General features: G+C 35.1%; 2 protein-coding genes across 2 annotated transcripts; one reads left to right on the top strand and one right to left on the bottom strand.

The window, feature by feature from the left end:
• Nucleotides 1-187: 187 nt before the first annotated feature.
• LOC106718162 (uncharacterized protein CG16817) lies at nucleotides 188-1,018 on the top strand. The gene has a single exon (XM_014512176.2). The coding sequence runs from the start codon at nucleotides 337-339 to the stop codon at nucleotides 826-828; it is 492 nt and encodes a 163-aa protein (XP_014367662.1). The 5' UTR covers nucleotides 188-336; the 3' UTR covers nucleotides 829-1,018.
• A 929-nt stretch (nucleotides 1,019-1,947) lies between these two features.
• LOC106718971 lies at nucleotides 1,948-11,857 on the bottom strand. Its single transcript, XM_045679477.1, has 23 exons — nucleotides 11,839-11,857; nucleotides 11,217-11,323; nucleotides 10,965-11,082; nucleotides 10,528-10,587; nucleotides 9,862-10,042; nucleotides 9,577-9,677; nucleotides 9,418-9,498; nucleotides 9,310-9,345; nucleotides 9,187-9,225; nucleotides 9,069-9,113; nucleotides 8,853-8,982; nucleotides 8,632-8,770; nucleotides 8,392-8,518; nucleotides 7,884-8,117; nucleotides 6,876-7,800; nucleotides 6,526-6,681; nucleotides 6,267-6,393; nucleotides 5,852-5,988; nucleotides 5,370-5,390; nucleotides 5,002-5,166; nucleotides 4,453-4,896; nucleotides 4,093-4,352; nucleotides 1,948-4,013 (listed from the first exon to the last, which is right to left on the bottom strand). The coding sequence occupies exons 1-23, from the start codon at nucleotides 11,853-11,855 to the stop codon at nucleotides 2,300-2,302; spliced, it is 5,364 nt and encodes a 1,787-aa protein (XP_045535433.1). The 5' UTR covers nucleotides 11,856-11,857; the 3' UTR covers nucleotides 1,948-2,299.
• Between the last annotated feature and the right edge of the window lie 1,939 nt (nucleotides 11,858-13,796).

Here is a 13,796-nt window from a genome sequence, read left to right as displayed (position 1 = left end):
TAAAATAACTAATCATATTTTTCATTGGCAACCTCGCAAACGAAGACATTCTACTAAAATTCAATAATTTATTTTTATAAAAATTAATTGTAGAATTAAATTATATTATAGGTGATTAGTTAGCAGTTGTGAAATTAAAGTTAAACAAATTAGTAAACCTCTACAAAAATAAGTGGCAACATTTACTTTTTCTATCCAAGCAAATGTGCGAATCGGAATTGGTCGGCAAATCAAGTTGAAGAAATCTAGAATTTACCGAAACGTGAATTCATATAATTCAATCAGTTTTAAATATTTCATTCTTATTATTAATAAAATAACTACGGTAGAACAATCATGACAAACGAAACTGCCTGCCCTCCGCCAGTTTTGTGGGCACAGAACAAAGAAGATGTTTTCCTCACATTTAACGTTGAGGCTAAAGATCCGGACATTAAAATAGAGAAAAGCTCTGTTTATTTTAATGGTATTAATGTACGAGACAATAAAACATATGAAGTTACAATACCTTTACACGATGCTGTTATACCCGAAAAGAGCAACTTTGTGAATAAAGGTAGGTGCATAGAAATGGTGCTTCGCAAAGAAAATGTGACTGGTCGTTTTTGGTCATCACTTACGAGTGATAAGAAGAAACCACATTATTTGAAAATAGACTTTAACAAGTGGTGTGATGAGGATGACGAAGAAGTCGAGGATGCGGGAGCTTTAAATCTCAATGAAATGTTGGAGGCTATGGGCGGCGACAGAGGTGCCGGTGATAAGAAACCATCTTTTGATGATTTGGAAAGTGATTCCGACGACGACAATTTGCCGGATCTAGAGTAAAGTTATTTGTAGTGCTAGTGCCTTAAAATGCAGTTCAATGTGTATGTTAAGGTTTACACAGTTTTAAGTACCTAATTTTTTTTTCACATTACCAGGTGTAATAGTTGAACAGCACACATGTGTTTTAACTCATGAAATCTATGATTTTGTTATAAAAACCCTCATATGATCAAATTATGTTCTTTATATTTATTTGTGCATCATTTTTAATGATTCATAATTTTAGAAAGAAAACACATGTTTTGTTTTCTTTTTCATCCAAATTGTAATAATTTTTTCCTTATCCTTTTTTTATATAGTTGGTGAACTGTTTGGTTAGTAAAAAGAATTACCGAGCTCTAGAGATAAGCAAAAAAATTTCCACACATCATGTATCAATAAATTTCAAATATTACATCATTAAAATTTTAAGTAAAATGGTTATAATGATGAAAATTTAGTTCACAAATTCTCAAATAAAACTATATTAAATAAGTTTGTATTGAATTGAAAAAAAATTTGATCTGCATGAAAAAATTGTTGGCCTATCCATAATGTACTCTGACGTTACTCCAGAATAAAAGTAAATTTAAAAATACATTTGTGTTTGAATTATATACCCCTGTGAATTCTACAAATAGCTTTTGAGCTTCATAATGAACAAAGGATTTAGACTTTAGATAACTGAAAGGAAGAGGTGGGTGAGGGAGAGCTGGGGAAGGGAATTATTCAGTTTGGTAGAGAACTAGGCATCAATCAGTCATTCAGTAGCCTAGGTAGTAATGAGTACAGCAGTAAGTATATTCACGTTTATAAAAGTTTGGCCATGAAATATACAAACCTATTGTCCCATAAATTTATCAGACCTCATAGGGCAGGGAATTCTTTAGGAAAAATTGCACAATGTATGCACAAAAGTATAGATTCACCATCCCTCTCACCGACCAATGTCAAGTTATAGTATTCATCTTGTTATGAATATTTTCTGTATCTATAAATAAGAAGTTTGGTAGAAAGTATAAAGACAAGCTAAGTCTCATGATTGGGTTCGTCTTTATAAGCTGATGCATATTGAATAATCGGTATTCATCTTATAAATAAGATCTCCTTTTATCATTCTTATATATTTTTTTCCTCAATTTTCTCCTGCTTTCTTTGTATAAAGTGTCCTTGTAAATGTTTATAGATAGAATATGCTATACTTAACATTGAGGAACCATTACGAGCGCTTATTCGCACGGTCGCTGTTTTAAGCCGCGTTAAAACTTAGCCCTCTAGAGTGACTAATGCTTTAAAATCACTGGTTCGATAAAAAGGCGTCACGTTTAAAAAGTGCTGCCGTATGATGATGAATTTTTTTTTTTTAATTTGAACGATTTTTTAACGCGCGTTAGAAAAGCGCCCGTACGAATAGGGTCTTAATATTGATTGAATAAAATTAAGCAAATCATACATAAAAAGTTGTTAAAAATGTACACAACACATAAACACTTTATTTGGCCTCAGTTGCTTTAACAGCTAAATTGTATAAATGAAACTGCTGTCCGTGTCTTCTTATATTCAATGTAACAGTAATGCAGTAAATTAGTCTGTTGAGACTTTCACATTTAAGAATGTACGAAGCCCCTTGTCCCGGCGAAAATATTGGGGCTCCATAACTTTGGCAATCGAACATGAAATATGAAGGTCCTATTCTTCCAAAAGATAAATTTTTTGTAGGGCTGACCAATATACCAAGTCGATTACTTTCGAAAAAGTATTCCAAAGCTTTGCTCAAATTAAACCTATCCGGATATGTATTGTAGACGAATCCAAATATGACTTTAGTAAAGGTAACCGAAAACGTGAACGGATACAAGCCATTGAATGTGGTATCCAAATCTTCGACAGTTATTTCGTGATTGACATCACCTCCTACTTTTTCATATGTTTTGGCGTGATATTTGTCGCCGCCGGACACGATGCCATCGAGCAGACTGCTGGTCCAGGCGCTCAGGTTGCAAACCTCCGTCATGAAGGCGGCCACACAGCAAGTGGCCAAGTACTGCTTGCCGCGGTGCTCCTCCTCGAATCGCGGATCTAAAGGATGTATGTTACCCCACAGTGAATAAAGATCACCGGGAAATTCGATATCCCAGTCCTTCCACATAGACTTTGGTATGCCTCTTTTGATTCCTGCATCGTTAAACGGATTCATCCGTGACCACGGTATCATTTCAATATTTAGCCAGTACATTTTCTCGTCGATCAAAGGCCTTGGTTTTCTTCGCCTTAAATATGGCAAATTTGGATTTTGGTCGGGTTTGAAAAGCGGACTGAGACGATAGTTCAGAGCTGAATGTTTCGGTGCCGATTTTACCGATGTCAGTTCGAATGTATAGAATTCTGGATGATCTGCTTTTGCGACCGTAGCTCGTATCCTCCGAATAACGGCATCTATAGAACGGTACAGAGTCCATGTTGCCACGGCACGTTCAGATTTCACTGGAGTTTTTGGTTCTTTACTTTCAGCAGTAACTTCCGGCTCTTCGTTGGCCGGCGGTGGATTTGGGTCGAAAAGGTGATAGTATCCATCCATACGACATAGAACTATACTGCAACCGGGGAATCTAATTATAACAAAACGTAGTCGTCTCAAAACCGCATTCAAATATTGTTCTAAAGTTTTCTGTGGATTTTCATTTATTACAAGAATTTTCTTAATATTGACATCTATTAATTTTCCCTCCAGTATAATGTTCTTGATTACTCTCTTTTCGCAGACTTTTAAATTCGTCGCCTTTTCAAATATCTCTAAGCCTTTTTCGATACACGTGTCGACCATGAAATGATCCCATGTTCTTATTGGATGCATAGCGGCCATTAGCATTGCAATTAAACTGACGAAATGTGAAGCCTTCACTTCTGAACTAGGTGATCTGTCATTGAGACAAGTAGTTCCTTCGATTCTGTACAGGCCCTGAATCTGTTGATAACCGATAACAGTTTCGCTTTTCGGTTCAGTATAATCGACGGAAGTTTTCTTGTCTTTGCGTTTGTCAGAATCGACTAACGTCTGTTTGGATTTACTCGATGCAGGCGCACCAGTTGAATAGTCGTAGTCCTCCGGTAGTTTCATCCTTGGTTCTTTCAAAAGTTTTCTCACTAATATTCTGCTCAGCACAAATTGCTGGTCATCACCGGTCCCGTCTTTGTTGTAAAGCATTCTGAAAAGATGAATAAAAAATAAATTATGAGCATATTCTTAAATGAAAAGTGCCGCCCCCCTTACTAAATGTTGTTTACCTGATAACGAGGTCATGCAATGATTTAAACCGCAAAAAGCAAGCGTTACTTCCCTTGGCCTTATCATCCCTAATGCCCATTGGGGTGCAGGGACTTGCGTCGAACAGGTAATATATACCATTCTTCTTGAAGAATGCAGCACTGTACGATGTAGTGGTTATCATTCCCCTGTCATATTTGTTGAAGAACTTTTTATTTATAATATTTTCAAGTTGCCACGTCGGTCCTTCTGTCGCCACATCGATGTGCGCATGATACGTCTGTGAAGTAACATATTATATAAAGTACAAAAATAATACATAAAATAATTTAAAATGTATAATTAAAGTAAATTATTGATTAGTGGTACTTTTAGTCTACCTGGTGGCCTATTGAAATTTTGGGAATTATGTGTACGGGGGCGAGTTGAAATTTTTCCAGTTTATTTTTATACAATTTCTTGGCCGAATCTATAACGAAGTTGACAATGTCAGGCGTCCAAGTGCTAATCATGTATTTGTAGGAAGTAACGATGGCCATTATGGCTGCGAACGGTAAGACGTTGCGAGCGTCCTCGCCCGTTATGGCGGCAGTGCCTCGGATAATCTGAGAATTATCGGGCAAAGTCTTGAAATTGCTCGGCTTATAAAGTTCCTCAGACGGTGTAGATTCTACAAGAACTTCGTCCAGCGGCGGAGTCAGTTTCTTGCGGTACTGGCGTAGCTTGGATCGCTGGCGAGCGTCCTCCGTCAAGAGAATCCTGCGATCCACATCGACCGGCTCAAACGTTTGAACTTCGTCTTCAACAATCTCTATCGGCGCGAGCTGAAAGGTAATAAATTACATAGGCCGTGACTACAAGTTTCAAATCTAAAGGGAATTAATCTAAACCAAAATTTTCAAGTGCCAATGCATAATTAAATATAGTACCGCAACTTCAGGTTCGGGCTGTGGCGATGGCGGCGGCGGCGGTAGCGGCGGCGGCAGCTCCTCGGCTTTCCTTCTCGCTTCTTCTTCTTCCGCTTTCTTTCTTTCCCTCTCTTCTTTCTTTCTAAGTATCGCTTCCTCATCTTCCTCTTCTTCTTCTGCTTCTTCCTATTTCATAAAATAAGGAAATAATGCGAATAAGTTAGTAAAAAATAAATAAGCTGAAAAGCATGCAGTTTAAAAGATTTTAAATACAATAGATTTTATTTAGATAAATCGTTTTAATCGTTATAATTACGTTTGTGTTATTGAGAGAAGCAACGCTAGGAGACGTTTAATTATTTTAAAGGTTAAAGGAAATTTTCACATACCTCTGCCCCTCCTTCTGGTGGCTGAAAAAACAAGAATTAAAATTACAATCAAACAATGGGATTTACGGGTTTAAATATTTCAATAAAGATTTATACAATGAACAAACAGACAACAAATGTAACTGTGAAAAAACTTAGTAACTAGTCTATCCGCTATTCCACATAGTTATCTATCGCGATGCTAAATTTGATCCAGATCTTTTAAGCCGTTTACGTTAGTTACCTGCTAGCAAATATGCATCCATTTAAAGTTCGCATAGTTTCGCATTTAGACTTAATAGGAAGTTATATGAAAGAATAGCAGTTGTATTATCTAAGTTAATGGAAATGACAAATTATACACATTTCACTGGCCATGTCCAAGGATTTATTTTTGAAGATTTCAGTGTTTCAATTGATGTTTATAATAATTTATAATAAGTCTGTGATATGATGAACCTTATATAATTTCTAATTTTCATTAAATTGGTGTATATAGTTACAGGCATGGGGGGCGGTGTGGGGGGCGGCGTGGGCTCCGGGTCGGGGTCAGGCTCGGGCGGGTCGCGGCTCTTGTCGCGCGGCGCCGGCCATGGCGGCACCACCTGCGTCACCGACACCGTCGGCGAGTCCAGGTTCACTGTGACACATTGACACGTGTGTGTCTACACAATCACACTTTACACGGAACCATCATATCATTTGGAAGGGGGAGGGGGTATTTTTAACCAAATAAAAGAATCCTTGCTCAGTCTTATATAGTTTCTTCAGAGAAATTTTAATCGGTTCAATATTGTGTGTATACAGAAGAAACGAGTGATTGATTTATTTTTGTTATATTAGTATTTAAACGGCCCTCACAAACTATACTATAATTACTGCCTCCATTTGTTACTGAATTCTTGTTAGGGTTTTTACCAATTTTCGGTTGTTCCGGCTCGGGTTCCATTTTCTTGTATCGCAGCGGTATCGGCGGCAGATAGTCATCTTGTATGCTATCAACTAACGATATAATGTCACCCATTTGTTCCTCGTCGACACGAGACTGAAAATAATCATGGAAACGAACAAATTTAAACAAATAGGAATTTGTAACCGCATGCATACAAACATATGTACATACGGAATTAAATCTTGCCTATCACGATAAAATCGTGGGTTCATATAACGGATTTACCTTTCTTATATCGTCGTCTACAGGTTCCGCAGCAAGAATTTCATGGACAACCTCCTTGCCGTCGCCATGACCTTTACTAGAGACCAAGTATTTTTCCCTTCTCTTGAACTTGCCACCAGGTAACTGCTCGTCACTTAGGGTACACACAATTTGTTTCTGCAAAAGTAGCAACATGTAAACAAGGAGTAAATACAATAAGTATTTAAAATTTAGCAACATTACTAAACCCACTCAACAGTTACAAACATTTTCGGTCAAGTCATGTCACTGTGTACATAGGGATGTACACAGTTACACAACTTGACTGTAAGTTTAAAAGTGCTTGTGTACGCCAGAACTTTATAATTTACCTTAGGTTCTCGCTTCTTTAGCTTGAGTACTTTAAATGCGTGAATACAAAACGGAGTAGTAACCGGCAGGTAATCCCAGTTTTTGGTAAACACCGACGCCATTGTTTCCGGGTTCAATAGCATCCAACAACATGCCTTGCCCACAGTATGCGATCGTAAACCATCATTAGTGCGTGGATAGCAATCAAACAAATAATACATGTCTTTCTGTCTCCATACAGCGAGAGAATAATTGTTAAATTCCAGTATACCACTGTTGTATTCACGATTAAAGAATTCCTCTAAGCCCGTTTTTATGTTAAGGAAGCAATCTTTAGTAGTAAACAGTTGCCCTTTTATTCTTTCTCTATATATTATTATCTCGCACGCGAACGGACCGAGATTGATCTCATTAGGAATGTTGTCTATCGTTATATCGATCACGACTTTTGGATGAGCACATTCGACATATAGTTTGTTACCTAAACGCAATATTTTATCCAGAGTCTTTGTAAACCACGTGTTCGGAGGAGAAATCTTCGCATAGGTCATTGCCACCACAGCAATGGGTAAAGCCTGACGGAATTTCGTGTCTTCGAAACATCTGTCTCCAAGATGCATGTTAGCATTAACAATTGCGCAATTCTCATTTAAAATTCTGTAACTCATCATTGCTTTTTCCGCTTGAGTCAATTCTTTGTCCGATTCGAAATCTTCGTCTGCATTTTCGTCCACCATTTTGAGGACCTTTATAGGAGCTAGTACAAACTTTTGATCTTCTACTACACTTCGAGCCAAAACAACTTCAGCCACGGACGCTACATCTTTGACGTTTATTAGAGCTGCAGAGCCGTTTGTGAAGTTCGAATACGCACGAGAATCTCTGCCGGCCGGGTCGAAGATGTAGTAGCATATTTTGTCCTTCCATATCACTAGCTTCAAGACGCTGCATAAAAAAGTTACAGGACATTACAAAACACTTGAAATTATTTCCCATGTGTACGTTTAACAAATAAATGATTATCTTACCGAGTAAGTAAGATCCCAGCCCTGTTATCGGCAAAGAATGCTTTCAAACCTCTACACAGATTGTATACAGTTGGATCGAGAGACATCGTGTAGCCCACCACATCAGGCTCTCCCAATAACACTTGCATTCGCTTCCCGTTTAGATTCAACGTTTGTTTTTTACCGAATGGCAACACTTCGCACATGCCTTGAACAGACGAATGATCGTGCACTTTTTCTAGACATTGCAAATACCTGTTGTGACAACAATGACATTAGTATCACATAACTCTCATGGGAATGTGATACCTACAGGACCTTTCGAAACGAGATCAGAAATCCAGAAATCGAGAACAGAGTCGATGTTATGTACCATTTGTAACCTTTATCAGGTTTGCTTCAACTTTATTTAGACGACTTAAGTTTTGTGGATGTGAAAAAACTAATCGTCACACGAAGCTGCGATAGATCTGGTTTATTAAATTTTTAGGTCCGACCGATTAAAAGTAACAAGCCAAGTGTTAAATACCACTGATCCCCTGCGTCTATGAGGTTGTCAATGAGCTTCATCGTCCACTGCTTGGGATGGTAATGGAAGGCGAGGCAGTAGGCCATCACGCTCATCGTCAGCGCTTGCCGACCTCGCGACCTGTTGCCTGTCAGTGTACATATTATTCTCTTGTCGTTCTCTTTACACACTAAGCAGTGAAATATATAATTCACAGACGCAGGTTACGGTAAAGCTAACAAAAGTAAACTTTCGTCTTACCAAATTTACTGTCGTACATGTTGAAAGACCCAGTCAAAATGCCGTAATGGATATCAGCCTTTTTCTCTTTAGTGCATGGCAACACTGTTAACGAGTGAGTTTTTAATGTTCCTCTTTTGAGATTCGCTGGAATGTGTACCTTGAAAAATATTTTAGCAACATTAAATTGAGTGAAAGAGTTTTTTTTAATAATGTCACATTGCAATCTTGGTATTGCGTACATGTTCTGGCTTCGGAATTTCATCAAGTCCGCACACAGAATCGTCATCTTTCAAATGTTTTTGTGTGCCTCTAGCCCTCGGCTTTCCATCAGTCACTCCTATAGTTGTGTATGGAAGATCCGAATGATGGCTAAAATCACCATAATATATATGTTTAACTAATTAAAAGCAACAACATATGTTTTATTGTAACGATTACTAAATATTTTAAATCACCTTCTCTTTGCTTCTCGTAACCGTTTTCGAATTGCAGCGCATTTCCTAAAATGTATGAAGTTTTTAACATATAGATTTTCGTAAAACACTATTTTATTGATTAGTTAATTAAACTTACCGACATTTTTTTCCAGCACATTTTTTCGAACCACAAATCCTGTAAATAATCAGCTTATTCATAGCATTATTTGGAAACAAAAACAAATTAACAAGAATATATATTAGAATATGCAAAGGTTACCTTGCTTTACGACGTCTTCTTTTAACTCCTTTCCTACTAAAATAAAAATAGATGTAAATAAATAATACACCAATACGAAAAAAAAGAAATAAAAACAAATTAATTTACCCCGGTCCGCCTACAACAGGTATATCGACAACATAATCTTTATCTGCGTTGATCACGATACCACTGTGAGGTTTAACTAATCTGTAATGTTCAACTCAGACTTATTAAACGTTTCTTTCTGATTAATTTAATTAATTTTTGTATGCAATTGGCACATACTCGTGTCCCGATTGCGCGGGCAAGGGAGGTTGTAATTCTTTAGGCTGCACACTCGCTCGCTGCACGCCGATAAATTCCCCGCTTGTTTTTGGACTCGGTACCTTTATTGGTCAATAACATACATTATTGTTGCATTAATACACTGACTGCAATATACTAAGAAAACAATAGACCCTGGCATACTTGAATCTCATTTTATTTATCATACGAACACAAAAACATGATTTTTAATTACATCAAAGAATACAACAAATCGAACTTTGTAGGTACCAAATTAAAACTTACTTTTAATATTGATTTATCTGATGGTGTATGTTTTATGACAGGCGTTGGTTCCGGCAAATGTATATCTCCAGGTAAGAGATCGTAATACCGCACTTTTTTCTTTTGTTTTTTCTTTCTGCCTCTTGATATGCCATCAAATTCTTCAGACGAAGAACCAAGGCCATAATCAGGAAGCGTTGATCTTGTTTAAAAAAAATAATAAGTGAACTAGTACAGGAAAGTAATATAGATTAAATATTACTTGTAAACCATACTTAAACATAATAGCAAATAGTATGGAGCTCAAAAGCAGAAAGTGATGCTTCTCGACGCCAACCGAACCGTCCACCCGATTCTCCCCATTTTCTCCTAATACTTGGCAGTTTGTTCTTCCCTGCCGAGGGAATCCCGACTGTCTGGGGTTATTTATGTATATTGCATAACATTACATTTTAATTATGTATCTATTTTATTCATTATATAATAGCCAGTTTCACAACTCGCATAAATAATCAAATATTTCAACATTCCCTCTTATGTATTAATTGGGTAACCATGAGTTTCTGAGACCAAAATTTCCGTTTAAAACATATCGTTATCTCTGTTACGTAAAATATAATGACAGGGACGACGATATTTTTTATACACAGATTGTAGTCTCGGAAACCCACGGTAAGTCTTATTTACCTTGACTTTTGGTAAGATGGTGCCATTGATTCGATAGGACAATGAGTTATATACCGCAACCTGAAATTATTATTACAAATAAGCATATTGCGCATTTATGTATGGCTCCTTCCCCGCTAAATACATTCCCTCCATCCATTGCTTATAAGAAAATAGAAGTAAGACTAGATTTTGATCTTCAGCACATATACTCATTAGACGAAACTCTGAATTACTTTCGCTTCACTCCTGTCTGTGGTCGTGGTATTGCACCGGTCGTGAGGACTATTCGTGCAGTTTGCTTTGATTTTTTTGTGGTCACGACGAGGCCATTATGAGGGAGAGAGCTCCCTGAGAAAAACGTAACGTTAACTTCTTGTACAACAAATGTGCCAACACAATCTAAGTTATTTTTCTTGATCGATAAAGAACTTGCGTATATCTAGAGAAATCATTACCTAGTATGCATGGATGGAGTCATAGGCACGCACGTGTCTTTGTAATGGCGTGGCTTAAATGGCTTGGTCTTGAAATATGGACGTTGAACAGTCTTGCATTTTTTGTATTGTTTCTCAACTAAATTATTATTTAAAAGAATTAGAGGTTAGAATGATTAAATCTTCTAGAGAAGAACGAAATTTATTTTGAGTGCGACAGTACCCATCCTTTTCTAGGTATACATAACGGTAAAAAAAATCTTTAGTACTTACGCTCCTCTTGAAATAAGAGAGCTTCAATAATTTCTTGAACATTTTTACAATCCGTAAATTGGATACGTTTACAAAATTTCTTGTTATTTCCTGGACATCTACAGGGACTAAAATGAAAGAAAAAATTAAAAATTTTATCTTGAAAATTTAAAAATTTGAAATCGTATTTGATTTACATTAAGTTAATAAAAAACAACTGTTACAATATTTTCATATTTGTTAATAGTTTTAGGGAAGAATATACCCAGAATATCCATTAGATTTAGAACACGTCAATTGCACAAAATAATCCCCACGATGTGAGGATACTTTTGAAAACTATCCACATTTTCTATTTCCTTTTTAATATCGTGAATGTTTTACCAGTTTTAGTAATTATAGGTAAAAGTATATTTTAATGGGATAACCATAGACATCTATATTTTTTTGAATAACTGCCCCAAACGCAACCATTTCAAGGTTCCCGCTATGTTCTGTGTTTATTACAGCTGGTATTTTATGCTCTGATTTACAAAATATGTATTTTGAACATAATGGTAATTAATAACATTCTAATTTTTAAACTGAATATGACGTTTGTTTTTGCTTTTATGCAATTCAAATAATAGAAATATTTGCTTACTGTTTTTTGCGATCCATTGTAAAATAATAAAAATTTCGTGATTTTTTATGCAAGTAATTACTTAAAAATTTAGTACATGATTATTATGATGAAAATAATAGTTTATTTTGACATATTTCAATAAAACATTATCAATTGATTTGTATGACTTTGATTTTAGAATTATAATGTCTTTGGTCAATTCTTTGACTATAGTCAAAGGTATATAGAATATATTAAACGACTCAAATGAGTTTGCATATATATAACATTATTTTTTAAATGTTATTTTTTCAAAAATAAACTCTAATTGAAATAACAGACTAACTGTATAGCAGAAATTTTATTTAATTTCAGTGATTACTACTTAATGTAATAATCTGTAATCTAATGTGTAATAATGTAATCTATTTTTTAATTATATCTATTATACCAAGAATGTTAAAACATGGGATGTGAAAGACTGTGAAAGAAATATTCATAAAAATAATTTTCACAAATTTAAATAAATTTTAACAGCTTTATTTTCATACAGTAAAAGGAAAAATCTAACACCATTATCATTAAGTAATCCTAAAAGTTAATTTTAAATCATTTTCACACCATGACAGATAAATCCATAAATTCTCTCTTCCTGGTTCCTGTATTTTTTCTTTAGTGTCTATGTAATAAATGTTATTTCCTGGACACATTTTAAATTCACAAAAGTTTTTTACCCCACTTCTATCATGTTCTAACAAGCTATCAATTATTTATTTTGATGTCTATCAAGCTTGTTTTTTAAATGTATTTGCTAAAATTATAAAGAGACAACATATTTTTATTAACAAAAACATTTAGTTTTTGTTAATAAAAATATGTTCACTTTTGATTGAATATCATCTACCAGAAGAAAAACAAAAAGATTATTTACTTTTTACATCAAAAGGCTTATGAAATGGTAATTGTGAAATAGTTGCACAGTTCATCTAGTAACTAGATTCTAGTTTATTAACATACTGTTTATATTGGGTTGTTTGGAAAGTGATTTCTTTTTTATTTCTATTTTCTATGTTTAATAATGCCTTTATCAGCTCCAACCTTCCAGGATGTGGTGCATCTTTGACGAAAATACACGAATCCTAAGTTGAGAAAAAACGAAATGACTTTCCAAATGACCTATTAGTATTAATAGAACTTGATAGTTTCATTTACACAGGTGGGCACAGTTAATCGAAAAGTTAACTTCGTTAATCGTTAATTCGTTAATTAAAAATTTAACTTCGTTAATCGTTAAAGCGTTAAATTCTCGAAAATTTAACGCAAGTTAAAGTTAATCGTTAACAGTTAACCATACCAAAATTATTCATACTATTTTCACACTTATTGTGGCGACACTTGTTTAAAATATTACTTTGATTATTTTAATTATAAAAATTTTTATAAATAAAATATTCAATTAAATTTTCAATTTTTATTAATATAAAAATTAATCTTAATTCTATAAAACATTAGTATTAGAGACAAGTACTAGTATGAATGCATTATAGTATATATATCATTACGAGTGCGGAAAGCCTGTCATTGCAAAGAGTTCCGACAAATGTCTACCCGAGCCGAGGCGCAGCCAAAGGTGAAGGTTGACAGTTGGCACAAGTATTTTTAATACAGTTGTGAAAAGCTATGTTTGGAAAATAGCGCCAACCGTAAAAGAATACAACCAGAGATTTTTTTTTTGATTCTCCCATTCTAGGTAGGCAAAGGAAACTATGCCCAAAAGGCCGAATCTTCAGTAGATTATTTTTATAAAAAATGACAGCACGTCTCCAAGTTTCTAATTTAACGATTAACGGACTTTTATTAACGGAAGTCGAGTTTAACGGAAGTTAACAAAAGCGTTAACACTTTTTGAACTTAACTTAAAAGTTAATCCGTTAAGCAAAATGTTAACTTCGTTAATTAACGATTAACGGATTAACGAGTTAATGCCCAGCTCTGTT

The sequence above is a fragment of the Papilio machaon genome, chromosome 9 (genome assembly GCF_912999745.1).
Source record: "Papilio machaon chromosome 9, ilPapMach1.1, whole genome shotgun sequence".
Classification (NCBI taxonomy): domain Eukaryota; kingdom Metazoa; phylum Arthropoda; class Insecta; order Lepidoptera; family Papilionidae; genus Papilio; species Papilio machaon.
The sequence above is the reverse complement of the archived record's forward strand: the minus strand, read 5'-3'. Positions and strand labels throughout refer to the sequence as shown.